The 19,731-nt window shown below is 38.4% G+C and overlaps 1 protein-coding gene and 1 long non-coding RNA gene across 7 annotated transcripts in view; one reads left to right on the forward strand and one right to left on the reverse strand.

Moving 5' to 3' along the window:
* LOC101913699 (palladin) overlaps positions 1-19,731 on the forward strand; it is a 193,360-nt gene that overhangs the window by 167,695 nt on the left and 5,934 nt on the right. For all 6 annotated transcript variants that reach the window (XM_055795564.1, XM_055795566.1, XM_055795565.1 and 3 more), the window contains 5 exons: positions 2,196-2,297; positions 4,389-4,610; positions 9,560-9,709; positions 13,962-14,056; positions 19,217-19,349. In XM_055795564.1, the coding sequence (XP_055651539.1) occupies positions 2,196-2,297; positions 4,389-4,610; positions 9,560-9,709; positions 13,962-14,056; positions 19,217-19,349 (702 nt within the window). The remainder of the gene's footprint in view (positions 1-2,195; positions 2,298-4,388; positions 4,611-9,559; positions 9,710-13,961; positions 14,057-19,216; positions 19,350-19,731) is intronic.
* LOC114010218 (uncharacterized) lies at positions 12,385-19,321 on the reverse strand. Its single transcript, XR_003551583.2, has 3 exons — positions 19,195-19,321; positions 14,724-14,837; positions 12,385-13,255 (listed from the first exon to the last, which is right to left on the reverse strand). It is a non-coding gene; the product is annotated as an uncharacterized LOC114010218 (long non-coding RNA).

Here is a 19,731-nt window from a genome sequence, read left to right on the forward strand (position 1 = left end):
AAGGTGATGAATTTGCATAAGCAGCTTGTGCAGTCTGTACTTCAAGGGCTTTTTCAGCCTCAGAGGGCATTTGCTTTTGACTGTTCTTCACTGCGTGTCTGGCCAGTAAGCATATGCATAGCTCTTGATCAGTCCAGGCTCATTCTAGCTTTTGTCCAGCTGTTGGACAATGAGAGGTAGCAAAGAGTAGGTGGTAAGTGGACATGAGTGAGAAACAAGGCAATTCATCATGAGAAGCAACCCATTAGGAATCTGACATCATTAGATCCTGCAGTTGTGGGACTTTTTTTGACGAATAGAATAAAGAATAACCTATAGTACTAACTTACAGACTTCATCAGGAGTTAACAACCTACTTGAGGAGTCAAGAAATGAAGTGGGCATATCAAACAGCTGAAATGCACAGCCACAAAGTTCTCCATTAATATTTGTTTATTTTAAGATACGCATAAAAGATAAAATACTAAATTCTTCCTCTTCAGAGCTGATGAGAAGCAAGCTTCCTAAGACTAGATTATAGTTATTAAGGCATTGATTTAAATGTCTTTGAAGCAGGAATCTCTTTTAAGGGGAAAGTAATTTTAAAAATATAGACTGTCACCCCTGTTTTGTCAATGAAATCTTTTCAAAAGCATCAGAATGCCTTGGGATACCTTTGTGTGACTGAAAGGTAGTGGGCTTTAGGTTTCTCAGGACCATGCTCAAAAGTATGCTAAGTTTGCTGCTGTGTCTGAGATGTCGGACTGTGGTGGTGTAGTAAAACAGCCTATTGAGTCAGACTATCTAGTCCACAGCTGCTGGATTCTGGTTCTTAATAAGGTCAATGGAGTGAAGTAGGGAAAATGTTGAGTGACTAGTGCTTCTGTACTTACCCTTCTCCACTGACTGCATAGGGTTTTGCGGTTTTCTGTAGCAGTTAAGCAGAATTACTTTCAAAGTGTGTAAGTTCCTGTTTTTTTCAAAGGAGGTGGGCTGAGCATGACTGTTAGTGCCTATTTTGGAAAGTGAGAGATGCTTGGCCTGGACAAATGAATGGAATGTTCTGAGAAAGCCTACATGGCCCAAGGCAAGGCAGGGGGTGGGGGGACACCAAACCACACAACCCCAAAAAAAAACCAACCACCAAAAAACTGTGATCAGATGATGTGGGAGCTTGAACCAGGTAAACACTGGTTTTGCACTCCCCTTGAGGCTTTTGCCTTGCAGATTCCTGTCTTGGGCGATTGTTTGTGTAATCATGGCTGTGGGCACCTTGGAGTGATCACAGAAGAAATTAAAGTGAAGAAAAGTTCATGACTTTCTTAGACATTTGTATCCAAGGCAACATAAGTACCTGGTTTTCATGAGTTTCAGCCTGCTAGGTTTAGCTACAATATTGCATGTTTTAAAAATTAATTTAACTGAGCTTTTTTTTTAAATGGAAGCATTAAGTAGATGTAACGTTTTAACATTTCTATTCTTCTTTCATTTTTCTGTTTAAATGAGGCATTTCACTGTGTTATGAGTTTGCCTTTCATTCACTGGCATTTTTTTTCAGTGTTGATTTGTTAAGAAAGTGTCTAGAGTGCCTGAAATGTGTTATGGAATGTAGAAGGAAACTTAATAACTAAATAATCGAAGTGTACACTTAAGGTTTTATTTTAACTTGCTTTACCTTCTGAGTGTAAATTTTATAAGTTGTATCCTTAATTTCTGAAAGAGTAAGAAGAAATAGAAATAAAAACCTTAAATATTCTTCTATAAACCTGTCATATTCTTGGCAAAATAATCAAGTAGAGTAGCATCTCCTTGGCATTTTTGGCAGAGTTTTCTGCCATGTGGTTCTAACGTAAAAATCAAGCAGGATGACTAGGAGTAAGGTTTGGGAGATTTGACATGCAGTTTTTTTGATGGCCACGCCGATTTAAGCAGTTCCTATTGTTCATTCCTGCCCAAGTTCCTGGCAAGAGGATGGAAACCAATGGCAGTCAGGGCAAGGGTTGCTTAAGTCAGAAGAGCCACTTGTAATGCAAAGAAAAATGCATTACAAACTGCAGTAGAAAATTTCTGTTAGAAACTTATTTCTGCTCTCTTCTATTAACATTACTTAAGCATTTTTTACTGTCTAACTAACAGTCTTGCAGTTTTTAATGAGAAATAACAACTTTTTTTTCTTCTTTTCCCTCCCCCTCATCCCCTTTTTATTTTTTGTTCAGAGACTAACGTATGAGGAAAAAATGGCTCGTCGATTGCTGGGAGCAGACAGTGCTGCAACTGTCTTCAATATGCAGGAACCAGAAGAAGAGCCTGCTATACAGGTGCCACTTAACTCTGCAATTTCATAGGGAAATTAAGAATTCCTTTTTTTTTACAGGCTGTGATTGTCTTAAAAGAAATCCTATGTAAGTCAATAAATATACACAAGATAGGACGGTTTTGATTACAGAAGTCATATGTTATATATCAGTGAAGTAAACTGGAAGATCACATGCCTATTGCTTAGTTTTTCCATAAGGTTGAGAGTTTTCAACTTTCTGCTTTAAACTCTTCCGTTTATCCTATTCTGTCCTGACCTTTAACTCTCTCAAGGCAAAAATACATCTGCTATCTTGAAACCATCTTCTCTCCATTTGTGTAATCTGCACTTTTTGGATGCATACCAGAAACACAACAGAAAGTCTGCTTGAAAGGCCAGGTACATGGTTCTCCATTGTTCAGATGCCAGAGTTGCTATTCGGAAATGTGTAGCATTCATTTGCTTATGTTACCACACAAGTATGTTCTCCTGATAAAGACTTCGAGAAACTGTCATGGATGCCTCTTGGTCTTCTTTCTGCCTCTTGATCTTTTTTTCTACCCTTGCAGGAAGCTCACTCTGTTGGCGCTTCTGTAGCGAGTCCTATGGATATTCAAAAGGTTAATGTTTTCAGCTTTTTCTGTCTTGCTTTTTTGACCATTGATTATTTTTTTTCTCTGTCATCTTTGCCCTTTTCCTTCTACTGCTTCTACTTAACAGCAAGAGGTCACCTAGCATTAATAACTGGGGAGATTTGGGCTGCACTCCCTTCAGGGTGCTAAAGTTGTTCTATAAGCCTTATTGTCTGAGTGCAGGCAGCTTAACCACAGTAATGGCATGCTTGCAGTATCCTTCTGCTGTGATGTTAATATACATTGATACTAAGTGTCTTGCATCCATATCAGCTGCTCTTTATATATTCCATGTGTTCTTCGTGGTTTATTTCCATGGTAAACTTTCAGGGAACAAATTAAAAAAAAAAAAATCTGCAGTTTACAAAGGTGTTTCTCTCTTCTGGTTTTTTTTTACCATTATTGAGGGTTATGATTAGCTCTGTAACCAGTCAGTAGAAAAGATTACATGTCATTCCCAGACTAGAGGCAATGACAGGGGGTGGGTATGTGAAAGGAAGCTTTGTATGAGACGTGTTCTATCTAAATAAAATAAGGGTCAGAGACAGTGGCCAAAGGTCATTTGAAAAAGAGCCTGAATTTCTGCTGATTGACGTGAGCATTGGCTAATAAAGATTTTTTTAAAAAACTTTTTTTGTCCCTGCTTCTGGCATTGTCTTTATCAGCACTAAGATTCAAAGTAGGACTTCTGTACTGCAAAGTATATAGCGTGAACAGTTCAAGAAGGTAAACAGTATGTTTCCTAGTGTCTGAATAGCAAATTTAACAAGTTGTAGTGTTTTACACTGAATGAAACTTTCCACTCTACTTTCTGTATCTTGAATACTGTTATGATACCTTTTGTTTTTAAGGAAGAAGTGATACTTTTGGCCAGACAAAGGGGCCTGTGGCAACAGGAGTAAAGGGAGGCAACTACTGTCAACTGCCAGTGTTGCCATTTTCTCTCCCTCTTTTTTTTTTTTTTTTTTCTTCTCGTTCATTTTTACAGGCAACTGCAAACAAAATAATATTAGCCTTCTGGTGCAGCCTCTGGTACAGTACAGTTCTGTGCAAATAGCAGATGTGAACCATATGGTCTTCTGGCCATCTAGAAACATAACCCACCCTAAATCTGCCTGTACCCTCAAGGAAATATTAGTGTGTTTCTTTTGTCTTTATGAACTGCTTCAGAATACTTTTGTTCTTATAGGCTTTTTTTAAAAAATGGAAAGAAAGCAACCAATAACTTTCCTTCCCCTTATAAATTAGACCTTAAGATAACATGAAATACAATTTTTGCCTCATACCAGCTGCCTTCATTTTTTCATGGGGAAGTTATTGGAAGCACAGATTATAGTGTTTTTCTTCAAAGAGGATCAGTTTCCTTTTATATGTAAAACCTTAATGGATTGTAAAAGATCAGTAGAAAAAAAATTAGGAATCTGTATTGCTGAGCAATGTGTTGAAGCTGGACACTAATATGTACCTTTCTTGTTTGACAGGAGTATAAAGTCTCCAGCTTTGAGCAAAGATTGATCAGTGAAATTGAATACAGGCTGGAGAGATCTCCTGTGGAAGAATCAGATGACGAGGTGCAACATGGAGATGAACCCATTGATAACAGTATGTCACCATATTTTGAGATAAAGCTGAAGCATTACAAAATCTTTGAGGGAATGCCAGTCACATTTACATGCAAAGTGGCAGGAAATCCAAAGCCAAAGGTAAGAAAAGACGGTAAACCTTCCTAGAAAAGCTCTGAAGAGTTCTGTGTTGGTACCTTATAGTCAGCCCCTGTACCCTATGGGCTGTATTTTACAGGAACAGCAGACATTCTCTCTTGACAAGAAAGACTCCTAGCTGGTATAAACTATCTCTTTTGACAAATCTCTTTTGACATCACTGGATTATTTAGATTTATACTAGACAAAATTCCTCCTATGAGGTTTCAGCTCCTAGTTATTCCCTCCCTCGACTTATCTCAGTTATTTTACCTAAAAGTAGTACTTCTGTCGTTTTCAGAGTTACTTGCAGGGTGCATCCATACCACAGAACACAGTGCAATGCTAGGAAACCCCATGTGAGCTGGCACAATAGTCCCAAAAGCCACCTTATCAGGTTAACATGGGCAATTAGCTCAGGCACAGCAACATGCTAATGCAAAAATACATTGCTTTTGGTTCAGGAGCCAGCATGGTATCTCTGCATTCTTCAGCATTGCAGGGTTTATATCTACACACCCTAAAAAGACTAAATCTTATTGAAAGTTAGACGAAGGCATAATAAAATACCATAAGCTCCCATATATCCCAACAGCAAGATGAGACATGATGGTAAGGTTTTAATGATGAGCTTCTGAGGGGAGGGTTGGGCTTGGGAAGCATTTCCTTTTAGCAAATGTAAAAGTACTGGTTGCATGATGTCAGTAGTCTTGGAAGAATGCCTTCTTTTGTTAGGTTGTGTTTAACCATTTCAAAAATTGCTTGGCAATCAATTGACTCATTATGCAACAGGCAAACAGCAGTAGCTTCTCCACCTTCCCTGCCAAAGCCCTTGTCTTCCCTGTGAGGTCCTAGCAGCTCTTACAGTGACCTCCTGTGGACAGGGGCTCTTTTCTTCTTAGGCAAGATCAAAGATGCCTTATCTCTTAGATAAGATCTTCACAGCAGCAGCCACATCCAAATGTCTCATCTAGTGTAAGTTTGACAGGTATTTAGGATTTTGAACAGACAAATGCAAATGACTTTACTTTTCAAGTGATATGGGTGTATGATACTGCGCAAACTGTAAAAAGAAAGATTGACTTTGTCAGGTAACAGAGAAAGAACAACAGAGAATTAGGGCTACATCTACATTAACAAGTAGTGCAGACCAGAAGAAGCAAATCTGTAGAATAACATAGCCATCCCTGCGTGCATTTCAGGAGGTTTTACTTCAGGCTAGCTCTAATCTTGCCTCACAGACTGAAGCAGATGCAGCACATTAGATGTGTTCTTGCAGCACATTTTTGTGGCTTGGCTTCATCTGAAAGGAATCCAATTCTGTGCTCCAAGACCACAACACGATGTGAACCACTGCAAAGTAAGGGGCTGATCAGTGTACTCCTCTCAAAAAAAGCATTCCTGCTTCAAACTGAAGACGCACACTGAGATTAGCCCAGTCTCACTGAAACCAAATGTTGGACATCCACCATTACTTTTGAGATGACTGTACCGAAGAGTCTGTTGTGCTGAATAAGGGTGGAAGACAAATGGGTTCGTTGGTGTTAGAGGTGCAGTGTGCAGGAGAGGTACTCTTTTTGCCCGAGGCTTATGACTGATTTGCTAGATGACCTATTGTGAGTCAGACTTAATCAAGTTTCCCTAATTTTCACAGTTTTCAATTAAGTTGTAGTTTCACAGTCATCTTAATCTGATTTAAGACAGATGAAAGAGGATGTCTCCTTTCCCTCACTTGCTTTGTTTTGGTGCTAGGGACTGCACAGCCAGGAAATCAGTGTTGTTAGTCATTCCCCTAAAGCATGGCATTATAAAGGAGTATCTGATGTGAATGCACTCTGATTCAGATACAATTTTCTGGTTTTCTACAGTGTCAAAGCATGCACATTAAGATGTGATTTGCTCTTGCACCTGGGACTATGACCCTTTATTCCATCCACTCGCAGATGCTTTGTGTGATTTGTTAGTTGCTTGGGATGGAACCAATTTCAGTCCTGTTGGATGGCTACTTGTTAGCTGGGCTTTGCAAATGTCAAAGGTTGCATCTTCCCTTCATCTGCTGAAGCATGCCAAGATAGCAATTTTGAAATGCTCAATGGCTTAGGGCTGCCCTTCTGCTGTCATTTGTTGAGGCTGGAAGTGTTGCCCCTGAATAAATTCTTTACTTTGGCAAATGAAAAGCTGGAAACAATTTACTATCTTAAAGCTCCTCCCTTCTAAGTATTCTGTCAGCTCTGCCAAGGAATGGCTTTGGGAAGGACTATAGTGTTTCTAAAATCTGGCATTCATTTCAAGGGATTTTTCTAAGCTGGGTTATTGGCTTGATTGTTTTTTCTCCTGAACATGCCATATAAATTGAATACTGATGTGCAAATTCTGTCTCCATAAATATGACTTCTAAATCTGAGTCTACTTTTGTTGTAACCTTCAGTGTAATGTAAAACTATTTTCTTATTAAAATGAGAACCTGTAGTGATACAGGAGGGATTGTGGAATACTTCTTTATAAGGGATATTTCTCTTCAGAATTAAGACAACAACATGCAGAAGGTTGAGACACAAACATTGCATAAAGCTTGTACTGCTCACTTTTCATGTGGCTGAACGTAATTCTTAGTGATTAAAAATGCCTGCACTGCCCAAGATCAAAACCTCTTTTGTGCTGCGTATTCCAATGGATCACAAGTCAGCAATCCAGATGCAGTGTTTGGTGCTTACATAGTTTGTTGATACATTTATTAAAAGGTATCCTAGAAAGAAAATATTTCCCTGCAAATGCCGTTGTGTCCAGTAGTAGTAGTGTTTTACTTAATAACTCTGCGTCAGATAAAGGTAATACTAAGAATTTACTGCTCATAATTAAAACCCAGATACCAATGCTTTTAAACTTAGTGGGAATAAGTATTGGACAATATAGGCATGATGTTTGAGTAGCTGATTTGCTTGATATTTGCATGTATTTCCATGCAATAATTCCTGGCATGTCTCCTGATATTTCTGGTAAGTGCATCGTTATTAAATAATTACTACTTAACACAGTCCATTTCCAAGCAACATTATAACACATGTAAAGCATGCAAGTTAAAACTTCTTTTTTGCAGCTGTGTTGTTACTAGCACCCATCAGCATGTGTATATAAGTGATCAAGTATCTTTTGCATCTCCAGTAAGTGCTCTGTCAGCAGACGAGAAGACATGACTGAATCTTCTATTAGCACCGCAGAGTCTCTGCAAGGCTGCTGACAGACAAAATGGGAAACAAGTATAACCAGCTATAGAGGAAATGAAATCATTTCTAGTTACACATAGTGCTTGTTAATATAAAAACCATACATGGTAATTAATTTTTAAGGGACATTTCCACTTATTCCCTCCAAAACATTCTCCATTGTCTTTTTGTGAAATTTAGAAGTACATCTTTAACTTTCCCCCCTGTGAGTGAGTGAATTTAGAGCTTTGAAATCTTGGCACATATGAAAAACCTGGCATGTTAAACTCTATCAGGAATTGAGCTTTGCTTTGTCACTTCATTTTTACTGGGAAGCCAGCACCCTGTAAGACCTAAACTCCCACTTAAAGAATTAGATGGAGGAAAATGTGTGTGTGTTCCTCATGGTAAATAGTCCCAGCAGTCATGTGACCAGGACAAATACAGTTGTACTTTGTACAAATTGACCTCATAAAAACTGTGTAGGTATCTACACAAGTGACTTAAGAAATACTGACCACCACTGGTGTTACGGCATAATACACACTTCAGAAATTACAAGTAACGTTCTATTTTAAATAACACTTTGGGGAGCTGACTACACCCTTCCTAGTATAAAATTTTTCACATATTCCTGTGTGTGTTTTCATGAACACACTGTGTTTTTCTTCTGATGCAGCAGATTTCATTTTGGGATTTTTTATTATTTTTAAAATATAGTAAAAACCCCACAAAGCTAGGTCAAAATACTTGATTTTTTTATTTTTTTTTTGCCTCCAGTTTGAGGCATTCAAACACATACATATTTTTTTGTGTAATTCATGGATTACTATAAGATATTATCCTGCATACATCATTTTTTTGGCTCACTGAAAGTAGACCTTGGGTCAGCCAGAGAATAAAATTATGTATCAAAAGTAATGGAAAAGACCTCTTTGATAAATAATGTAACTGTTCTGTACAACGTGGAACTATACTGGTGTTGGCGTACAATTATTAAAGGCTATCTATATGCTGACTTGCTTTGAAGTATTTGCTATTACTGTGTAAGAAGGCTGTCCATTTCTGCAGATGTCTGTCACATCGGGGTGACACTGTTGGTTTCAATCATGTAATTATACTGCGCTGGCCCATTTGCATACTGAACTGCTCACTGCCAGCGCGTGTGGCTGAACTCCCTTCTGGCTTTTTGGTCCAGGCCAGTCAACATAATGGATATGAGACAAAACTCACTGTTTCAGCAGTGAGATCATTACTCCTGTTTTATTCATCACTGACTTAATTATCCCTATAATTACCTTGATGTATTTATTTTCTGAAAAGAGAACAATAGTATTCTTAAGTTCTTTCTGCAACTTCTTCAGATTTAAGTGAAATAAAAATGTAAAACTAGTAACCTTCTCTGAAACAGAACTTTTCTTTATAATGATATTGTTGTTCAGTTCTTGAAATGTTCAGCTGCTGTTCTGCCCTTTGGATGGGTACAGCCCTTACACACCTGTAAATTTCTTCAGTAAACGTTCATGCTGCTGTCTTTCTCTTTGAAGGATTGCTAATCTGTAACTTGTCTTTTAGTGAAAGCGGTTCGTGGGAGTGTGGTTCTGCACTTTTACTAGTTGATCAAACTGTTTTCTTTTAATGCTTAACCAGAGAGGTCTTCAGCAGTTAGGAGTCGTTAACACTATTAATTGAGTAATGATGACAATGAGCACCCACCTCTTATCAGCAGTGCCTTGTTTTTGCTTGCAGATTTATTGGTTTAAAGATGGGAAGCAAATTTCTAAACGAAGTGATCACTACCGAATTCAAAGAGAACCTGATGGAACTTGCTCACTGCATACTGCAGCCTCCACCCTGGATGATGATGGGAATTACACTATTATGGCTGCTAACCCACAGGTAAATGAAGGTTTGGCTCCAGAGCAAACATGCTTCTGGACATAAATCTTCAGAAAACTATCTCATCTTACATATGCACGATTTAATTAAATGATGAAGTCACCATAAAGTATGTAAGTTAGATTTCTGTTTTCATCTTGCATCAGTAGGGTGGGACCTTTCTACCTCCAAGAGATTAGCAATCCAACAGCAGGTTTTTTCCTATGGTTTGAGGTTTCAGAGGGGAGGGGTGGTGTTTTTTAATCACTCTTCCACATTTGTTTCGGCTGATAGCATCTCGGTATCCTAACTGAACATGGATAGCATGCATACTATAAAGGGAGAAAAAATCCGGTTTACCAACAGAAGTAACTCAATCCCGTGACTTAATTTTTCTTCTGTTGACACTACTCACTGACTGAGAGCAACTTTTTGGAATGAGCGGGAGTATAACACACCTCAACATGTTTTTGTTAGGCACCGACTGCAATTTTTTAAGGCAAAAAATTTTAGCGCTTATTATGTAGCAGGGAGGTCTCCTGTGTTGATCTCTTAAACAATGTTTTTCTGAAACACCAAGTGTTACTGGTTTTGTAATATTACTTGTTCTTTGCAGACCCAATACAAAAGCTGAGGTATACAATAGAAACCCACTAGTGTGCTGAACATAGCTGAACTTAGAGTTCACTCATCCTATTGAAGTAACTTTTTCAATCCACTTTTCCTACAGCACAGCAAATTGAGGGGAAAAATTTGCACGTGAGAAACCAAGGCAGTAACATGACTTTTGGATGTAATGAATTACTTTCCTCTGTAGCACCAAGTAGCTTGCCAAGACCAGGCCTGCAAGTAGAATCACACTGTAAAATAACAAACTGTATCACTGGGACAGAGTTTAATCTACACAGGAGTGTTGTGCTCTGTTATGAATGTTGCTAGGTTACTTAGCATGACACTGCCATTTTTGCCTGGCTTTTTAACTGTCAGTCCTGCTCATATTGCAGCATACTTGTAAACGTATGGGATTGTACACACAGACAACACCCAAGTAACAGTTTTAGGCTAGATTCTACAAACTGCAGTGCTTAAGTCTAGGTAGTTTAAATATTATTTCTACATATACGGTTAGCATAAATAAAGAAATAATAATGAAATAGCATAAGGCCAAGGGAATTCTTCAAGCTGGGAGCTTTTACACATAGATGACCAAAGTGTTATAGCGCTTGGTACCATTTAAATTGTGGAAATTCACAGCAGGTTTAAAAATGATACACACATGCATGCTCAAGGCAAGAAGTGAATCCTCTTCCTCTTCCTGTAAATGCTCTTTTAGTGCATATGCAGTTTCCCTACAGAGTGTTACTGCGTGATCCAGAGTCTTAAGAGAACTTGGTGGATAAACTGGCTTTGTGTTTAGGCACTGTGCTCTGTCCCTGAATGTTTAGGGCCTACTTTGTAGCATTTGTTATTCTGGGTAATGCTCACTCAATGACACAACAGTGACCTAGGTTATCGCTTCTGGTTATTGACGATGCTGGTTTGTTAGCGGCTTTTTAGGTGGACTAGAATGAGCTGGTTTTGTATTGTTGTAGTTTGCGGATGGAAAAAGCAATTTTGTTCGATGATAAAATTCTGTGTCTGTGCTTTTCCCCCTGATCTGGGAGAAGAACCAGAAGCATCCTCCTCTGCCCACACCTCCCCCACACACCCCGAACAAAACATCTGTTTCACCAAGCCCATTCTATTCTTTTCTTTACAGTGTAATTCCCAAGCAAGCATACTTATCTCTTCTACTATTTGCTTGCTTTTACTATGTGTTTAACAGTACAGTGGAGGGAAAGAAGGGCTATGAGTTAATGTACTAGCTTTTCACACTCAAAGATCTGGATTCCAATTCTTTTAAGTCATCCTGAGTAGAAATAATTTTGGCATAGCCTTCTCAATTCTAAGGGAAAGTTGTCTACATCTCAAAGCTATCACGAACTTAGGCAAATTTGGAACCTTGCCTTAAGAAAAGTGAAATACGTAAATACAAGGGAGCCTACATCAGGATTCTGATGGACAGGTAGATATTTTCTAGGCTCTTGCTGTGTTTTGGTCATTGCTATTGGAACCACCAAACCACAAAGCAAAAAAGGCATATTCTTAGCTGATAGAATTTGGTTTTATTTAAGTGGATTCAGTTCATTACAGTTCTACTAGTTTACGCCATCCCATGATCTGACCTAATGTGACAGGATTTATGTTTGTAAAATGACTTGTTGACACACCTTGGAAATTATCCGTGGTAGTTAACGTGGCCCGGCACCATTGCCTGCGATGTAAAGTGCAGCAATCTGGAATTAAGGTTCCAACACACCACTGGGGATTGCAGTAAAATTTGCCATATAACTTAATCCAGAGCAAACTGACCTTGGGCCTAGAGAAACACAAAACTTTGCCTGTTTTAGGTCTTTAGTTACAGGTGGCGTCCCTTAACTGATCTCTTTCCATGATCTGTATGGGCTCCAGCTGAGTCCTTATTTTCACCTTCTTTCTTTTTATCCTGTTCTCTCCACTTCTTTGCAGTAGGGACCCACAGTCCCCGGTCTGGATTTCCCTTGTTTCCTAGGCCATCTTCTCATGAATTACTTCCCACTTGCCACTTCCTTCCGATTCATCCCGTGACTTTTCCAAATCTTTGGTTTCCTGCTTGTAGTTACTCATCCAAATTCCTTACTGTCCTTTGTGTTTCCATTTGTGATGCCTTCATGATTGAGATATGCAGAAATTATCCCAAAATGTGTGAATCCATCACCTGCCAGAAACACATTAACTTACAGTGGTGCCTAAAATAGAAATGTATTTGCAACAGATGTCTTTAATGGTCTTATAAGTGGAAAAAAAAATAAAATAAAAGATTGTGCTTAAGAAGTTGCTGCAGTTCATTCACAATGGTTTGTTTTAGTGCAGGTGTTTTCCTTGTGGACTAAACGGGTCATGGGAGTAAAGGCAGGACACAGAGGCTTCATTTCTAACAGTCCAGCCAGCAGTAGTGCAAAGGTCATTGCCATTTGAAGGCTGCTTGTGACCCCAGGGCAATTGTTTTTCAGTGGGCTTTGGCCAGTTGTTAATGAACAGCTATTTGCAGCCCCTGAATCACTGTGACGAAAATATCTGTCACTTTTATGCTGACAGACTTGAGGGTGGAGCTCACAGCTTAGAACTAACAGACACTGCAAAACTGAGGTGGATGGTGCCTTACTGCTACCAGGTCAGGGGGAAGAGAGACCGATGATGTATGTCATCTATACATTTACCAAAGAGCTATTTAAAACTATCATTTTTCAAAAGTTATTAAAATTATTACATTGTTAAATAAAAGTGTATGAAGTTTTACTACAGTATTATTTTTATACCTAGCTTTTATATTTGTATCTATCTATTGTGTATATTTGTTAATACCACCAGATGCTTTTACCCCTCACATAATGAATTCTGCAGGCCCCTGGATGTCAGCAATTCTGGCTTTAGGCCATCCCATCCCAGATTTGTTACCAGGAGTGCTTGTGGTGGACAGTCTGTCTTCTAAAAAACAAATTAAAACAAAAAAGGGGACCAGATACAAGAGAGCTCATGTTTTATTTATCGTTCACTGAAAATAACCTAAGATGACTGAACTACCTCCAACATCCACCAGTGCAGTTGTGTGCTTCGGTGGGATTCCTACCCCCAAACCAATCTCGTTCTTCAGAGAGGACACTCTAAGTACTTGTACAGTTCTTTTGGGTTTTACATTCATAAAGTTTTTTTGAGCTGTGGCCCCACCAGATCAAGTGGATTAATCCACTTTGGAGGCAACAGCTCTGTCATTAACTACCAACAGTTCACAAGCACCATTTTCAAGATCCTGAACTAATTGTCTTGTCTTTCTGCCCACTTGCCATAGACAGAGGAACTGCCCACTCACATCAGTAACTTAGTATACTCTTTTAGGGACTTAATTGCCAGTGGTACTAATTATCTTTCTTAAAAGAAAAACTTGCAGATGGAACATTCTAACCATGACTGTGTTATAGTGACAATGATTCCAGTCTGGTTTTTTAGACTGGAAGCTGGTAAAATAGTTTAATATCAAACGGTATCTTGACAAATGTTTTTCAAAGACTGTGAAAGAAGAGGTTGCATTGCAGACTCCGTAACAGGTGGGCAAAAAAGAACAGGTCAGGTTGAGCATTTCTTAATATTACTATTTTAAGTCTGTTAATTTTCTTCCTCTCCGTCATCATAACAGGGCAGAGTAAGTTGCACAGGCAGGCTGATGGTTCAAGCTGTAAATCAAAGAGGCCGCAGTCCTTGGTCACCTTCTGGTCAGCCTCATATAAGAAGGTACTTGATGCTTTTTTTTTTTTTTTTTTTTTTCCTAACAATATGTTTTGTGGAATTATTATGGTAAGATAAAGAATGTCAAGAAGGTAAGTTAAAAGTATGAAATTCAGGAAGAAATGTGACCTCTGCTGTCTAAAAGTCTCTGCAAATCTTGCACACTTGGAAGTACAAGCAACTTCTGAAATTACATGACTTTTAAGTATCTTTAATTTTGCCTGTCTCCTCTTTCTTTATTTGCAATGTTCAGTAATTACTCCTTATTTCAAATTTCACTATCTGCTGTTAGGAAGGACCTTGACACCTGATTAGGATTCTACCCAGAACCTGTACTTTCTGCAGGTATTAATAAGAATTCATGTAAAGAAACATCAGAAATAACTGCATGCCAAAGGAGTTTCAGATTTACATTAGAAATCTTTTAGTGTTTCAGTGATTTTGGTTCAGGTTCTTATAAGGAATTATGAGTCAGAAATAAAGTATTAAAGTTATCTTTGGTGGGTTTACAGTTATTCACATAGGAAGCTTTGGGTTATGTTTTTGAACCATACAAGGGAATTTTCCCTTCAAATACTTTTTTTTTCCTCCTTCATTACCCAAAGCATTTATGAGACTGTTTAGCACAGCTTAGACATCTCTAGGCAATACAAGAAAAATTAATTTTGGTTACCCAAACAGAACTGCTTTCAGAGGAGCGTGAGGGCTCCGGTTCCGGATTCTGCAGTGATGAGGCACATGTTCTGCGTAATGGTCACAGTGGTCATAGAATCTCAATATTGCCCACCTGTAATATATAAAATAGATGTAATTACATAGTCAAAGTGCAAGAAAAAAATTATTCCTGGAACAATCAGTAGTGGTACTAGTATGCGCTGTAGAACTGCTGCATGCAAAACAGGCTCTCTTTCCCCCCTCTAATAACTAGAAAGTTTTAGGAAGTGAGGTTGGTTGGTTGTTTAAAAGACCTTGTCAGTCTTATTCCTGGGTGAGACAAAGGGAGCTTCCTGCAAATACTGAAAGCATTTCCCAACATCTCTCCAAGGCAGCCTACCACCTCCCCCTCTAATGCTTTGCGTTTAGGCCTGTTAAGCCCAAAGCTCAGAACTCTTACGGAGGGGAATATCCTGACATCACTGCATTGTGAAAACAGCTCAGAAAAAGCTAGGTCCCTGTGCCACAGCCTGTCCAGCAATCAAGGCACTTGGCACCTGCAAATAATGGGTAAAAATGAAAAGTTTCTGTCAACCTCTGAAGGGAAAAGCTACCATGAAAAGTCAGGTTTCAAAACTGAGTTAGTTAGTGCACCCAGGGTGAGAAAGGGGAAACATCTTTAAAAACAGGGACAGGAAACTAGGTGTGGGGAAGAGCAGTGAGCAGCTTCTCCATCTTTCTGAAGGACAAAACGTGTGTGTCTCGGTGATGGGCAGAACCCTTGGGTTATAACAGAGGAGGCTCCTTTTTTAATCTTTCCAAATGCAATCAAAGTCTGTGGCAGCTTACAGATGATATTTTATTTTCTAATTGAGACAAGCACTCAGGCAACTACTATTACTTCAGTTGAGTGTCCAGCAGTGCAACAAATTATAAATAAGAGAATTCCACATAGCAGTTTAATTAAAATTAGGGCAGTTATTGGAGAGTCTAATTCCCCGCAAAATAACCAGATGTGAAGGGCTCATCCTGATACCTTCACTTACAGAAAGAAGGTCTGTTTCTGCTAAGCATTCAGCACAGAACTATTTCTTTTTAGTGACATTTCTCGCTATGCCCATCACCCAGTTCTCCCTGAGACTGAAGAAACGTGAGCGTGTGAAACCTTCCTATGACAGACTCCCACTGTTGGCTTTTCTAATGTAACAATATTGTGCTCCCTCATGCACCATGATACTTACCACATGTATTGCCATATACTTTCCATAAGTAATACTCCTGTGGCATTACAATGTTATTTCTATAAGCTTTTCTGCTTGAGAGCAACAAAAACTTTTTTGGTGTTTTGGTGTGTGGTGTGTTTTGGTTTGGTTTTTTTTTTAACAAGTCTATTAGCTTAATGAAGTTGATTACTTGTTACACCGTTGAAACACTTTTTCCTGAAGTATTTTTAATCTCTTACAGAATATGTACTGGCAGAACTCTGTTTTTTGTCATCTTCACTATGTCGCAGATAATTTAAAACGCTCTTTGTAGATACTTAGTTTTCAATGTATTTTTCTGAAATTTGCTTAGCTTGCAAACATTACCTTCTTAGCATTACGTGGCAGGGCGAACTTTTGAATTGTCTGATGGGTAAAAAGCTTGGGCTCAATCCCTTAGATGACATAGCGTTCGACACTGTAGTACATAAGCTCTCTTGTGATGCACTGAAGCCAGAGCCCCAAATAAATAATCTTAAAATGCATGAGATTTAAGGAAACTTTAAAAAAGAAATATTCCTGTTGCTGCTGCTCCCAATTACACTATTAATTTGAACTTAATCTCTTTTATCCCAAATTAGCGATCGTTATCATATGGTCTTGCCCAGCCTCTTGCTTGCTGAAATTTCCAGTGCCTTGCACCACACCAACCCATGGAGTCTCCCCTGGACACATTTAGTATGTGATGTCAGTATTGCTGAAACTTATCTTTGCAATTTGATGCCCACATCACAACTCTAAAGAACCCACGACTAATCCATGGGTATTCCAATCTATTGCAGTTTGTCGTTTGTAGACATCTGACGTACTTGGCTCTACTAATTTCATTGTTTCTTTAAAACCAGAAAACATTTTAGAATTAAAATCACCCTAGTTTCACCTCTCAAGGTAAAGCCTTAAAGTAGTCTGCAATTTTAGATGTTAATTTACAAAGAGGTAAAAAGAAATGCTTATTTCTGACTCAAACAGCATGCTGACCTAGGTTTCCTTTCAAATGTGTAATTTGAAAACTTTAGTTTTCACCATTGCGGAACACACTATCAGAAGAAAAGATCTTTGGTCACAAACTCTTAACCTTTTTGTTTTCTATTTAATTTGGTGTACACTCCCCACCCCAACTGCCCGCCCCAGTTTTGAGCAGTGCTACCTTTTTATGCAGCTGCAGCAGTGAGATGGTGACTTTCAGAAGGACTTTCACACTTCTGTGGTGCTAGTTAACCTGTGTGGCTCAGCCTTGCAAGACATTAGGAAGCACTAGTTACTTGTACTTTATTGGCATCTTATCAACAGTATCTAAATAGGATGTATTATAGATACTACGAAGGCAGATTTTGCTTGGGTTGCCAGCAATGTGTAGCACTAACTTGACTAGCTACCATCATTTCTAGCTGGTCTTGCAGAACTAATTACCAAAAGATATAAGTACAGTTTTTCTTTATTACTATCTATCTTCCATCCCATCCACGTGCATATGAGGCACGTGCATCTGCAAAATTGGTTAGGAACGCACCAGCTAGAGCTTAGTGTTGCCTATGAGCTGTAACACAGAAGCTACTGAAGGAGCTTCAGGCATGCTCAAGTGGCAAAATATATTAGGTGCTTAAGACTTGGATTTAGGCACCTGAAGAGCTACATAAGCTTTCAGTGTGTGCAAAGATGTTGGTCTGTGTTCCCCATGTCAGTATCCATTCCTACATTAGTAAGTGGCATGGGCTAGATTCCCTTTCCCACACACATTCACCTTTAGTTATAGCTGTGGGAAGGCTGTGATGATCATTAGAAGTCAGAGTTTATCTGTTTATGACAGATAATACTGTAGCAAAAGTGATGACTGGTCAGAATTCACACAGAGCAACAATGGAGAGAAGGACAACAAAGGACAAATAAACCAAATTCAAGTAACTCTTAATTAAAATTAACCTCAGTGGAACAGAGTGTGCAGTTAGTGTTTACCTCCCATACAGTAGTACAGCATCTTGTTTTCCAAATGTAATGGGGGGGGGATGGTATTCAAAATTTTTTTGTTATGAATTATTTGAACCTAAAGAAATACCCCATGGCAGTAGAAAATGCAGTATAACCACATATACTGCAGCATGTAGACTGCAGACACCGGCCAAAACAGAAACCCTGGAAAAAGTTATCAGAAAAGGGAATTCAGAAAAGAGAATTTCACTGTAAAAGTTATCTTGGATGATATTTGAATAGCTCCTCTTCACTGCAACAGGATGTTACTGTAGGGAACAGTTGGCTCCAGAAGGGAATCTGCTGGAGCTGCTCAAGCAAGGACAAAACCTGATCTAAAATTTTGTTTCAGTTACAAGTTTCTTTGATTACTAAATCACATGCATGAAATAATGATACTTTCAAATGGAAAAAATACAGTTAAACGAGGAACCACTTTGAAAAAGATTCGGTAGATTAAATTAACAGGCAAGAATAGCTAATGCTGAAAATGGATTAAGTGATATTGTAGAAGCTTAATGTGACAGGAACTATTTTTCCTTCTTTTATTAAACTTCTTAGTGTACCTTTGTGAAGAACAATTTAATGACTGAAGTTTTCTTCCTATTGCTCACAAATTAAATTCTCATTGTTTTGACACCATGATTTGGTGGCTTTGAAAATGTTCAAAATATCTCAAAAAAAACCTGTTAAATGAAGAATAAATACCCACAGAATGTTCTGTATGGTCTTCAGTAGTGCAAACAAGAGAAGATGAAAAGTAAGTCTGATGTGAAAAGTCTCAACTGAGCCGAGTTAGTTTTTAGTGGCTGTTATTTTCTCAAAGGTAAACATAATTAACAAACCTGCACTTTTTGGTGTAATCAGCAACAGTGAAAGGATTGAACACTAAATTAAATACGGACCACTAAAATCGAGGAACATGAAACTAGTAGATGCTAAAGCCTACTGAGTTATTTTAGTGATTTAAAGACTAACTCTAAACAAAAATACTATCAGGTATAAATGAATTATTATTACAAGCAATTATTCTGTAGCAAGATTATTTTCTAGATCATATTTTTGCCACAACATGTGAATTAAATGAGAAGTAATTAATATGTACAGCATCATAATTAACTTGGTCTGGAGCCAAATGCTACAAGTGTATGTGTGTAAATATGGAGCAATTATGTTAGAGGTCAAAGAAGTGGCTTAAATTTCAAAGCAGTCTTATATGTGATTTTGGTTCTTGTGATTTAGCGGAGAGAAAAAATAATTTACCTTTATTTCATGTTACTTTAAGACCACGATCTCGATCAAGGGACAGTGGTGATGAAAATGAACCAATTCAGGAACGATTCTTCCGGCCTCATTTTCTGCAGGCTCCTGGAGACCTGACTGTTCAAGAAGGAAAACTCTGCAGAATGGACTGCAAGGCAAGTACCATGCAAAGATAAGGGCAGCAGCAACCTATCGATTGATAGGTTTTGAGCTGCCTCAAAAACAAAATTAGTTTCTTTTTAAAGTTATTTTACCTATTGTCAGTTTCAGCGACTGTCAGTAGGGTAATTAATCTTACTACTTATGAGTAAGTGGACAGTTAAAGGTTGCCTCCCCTCCAATGACAGAGCTTCAGGCAAATCTTCCAGCTCACAGTAAACTGATTTTTAGAAGTCAGCTGTGCTGGGGAGTGGAAGGAAGCAGCAGCACTTTTAGATTAAGACAGTGTGCTTCTCCATTTTAAGTCCTTTTACTACTGGAGTTTCGAGTCCCCATTAAAGTTTGAAACAATATAATCTTGATTTATGACTTTGCCTA

The sequence above is a fragment of the Falco peregrinus genome, chromosome 2 (genome assembly GCF_023634155.1).
Source record: "Falco peregrinus isolate bFalPer1 chromosome 2, bFalPer1.pri, whole genome shotgun sequence".
In the NCBI taxonomy this organism is placed as follows: domain Eukaryota; kingdom Metazoa; phylum Chordata; class Aves; order Falconiformes; family Falconidae; genus Falco; species Falco peregrinus.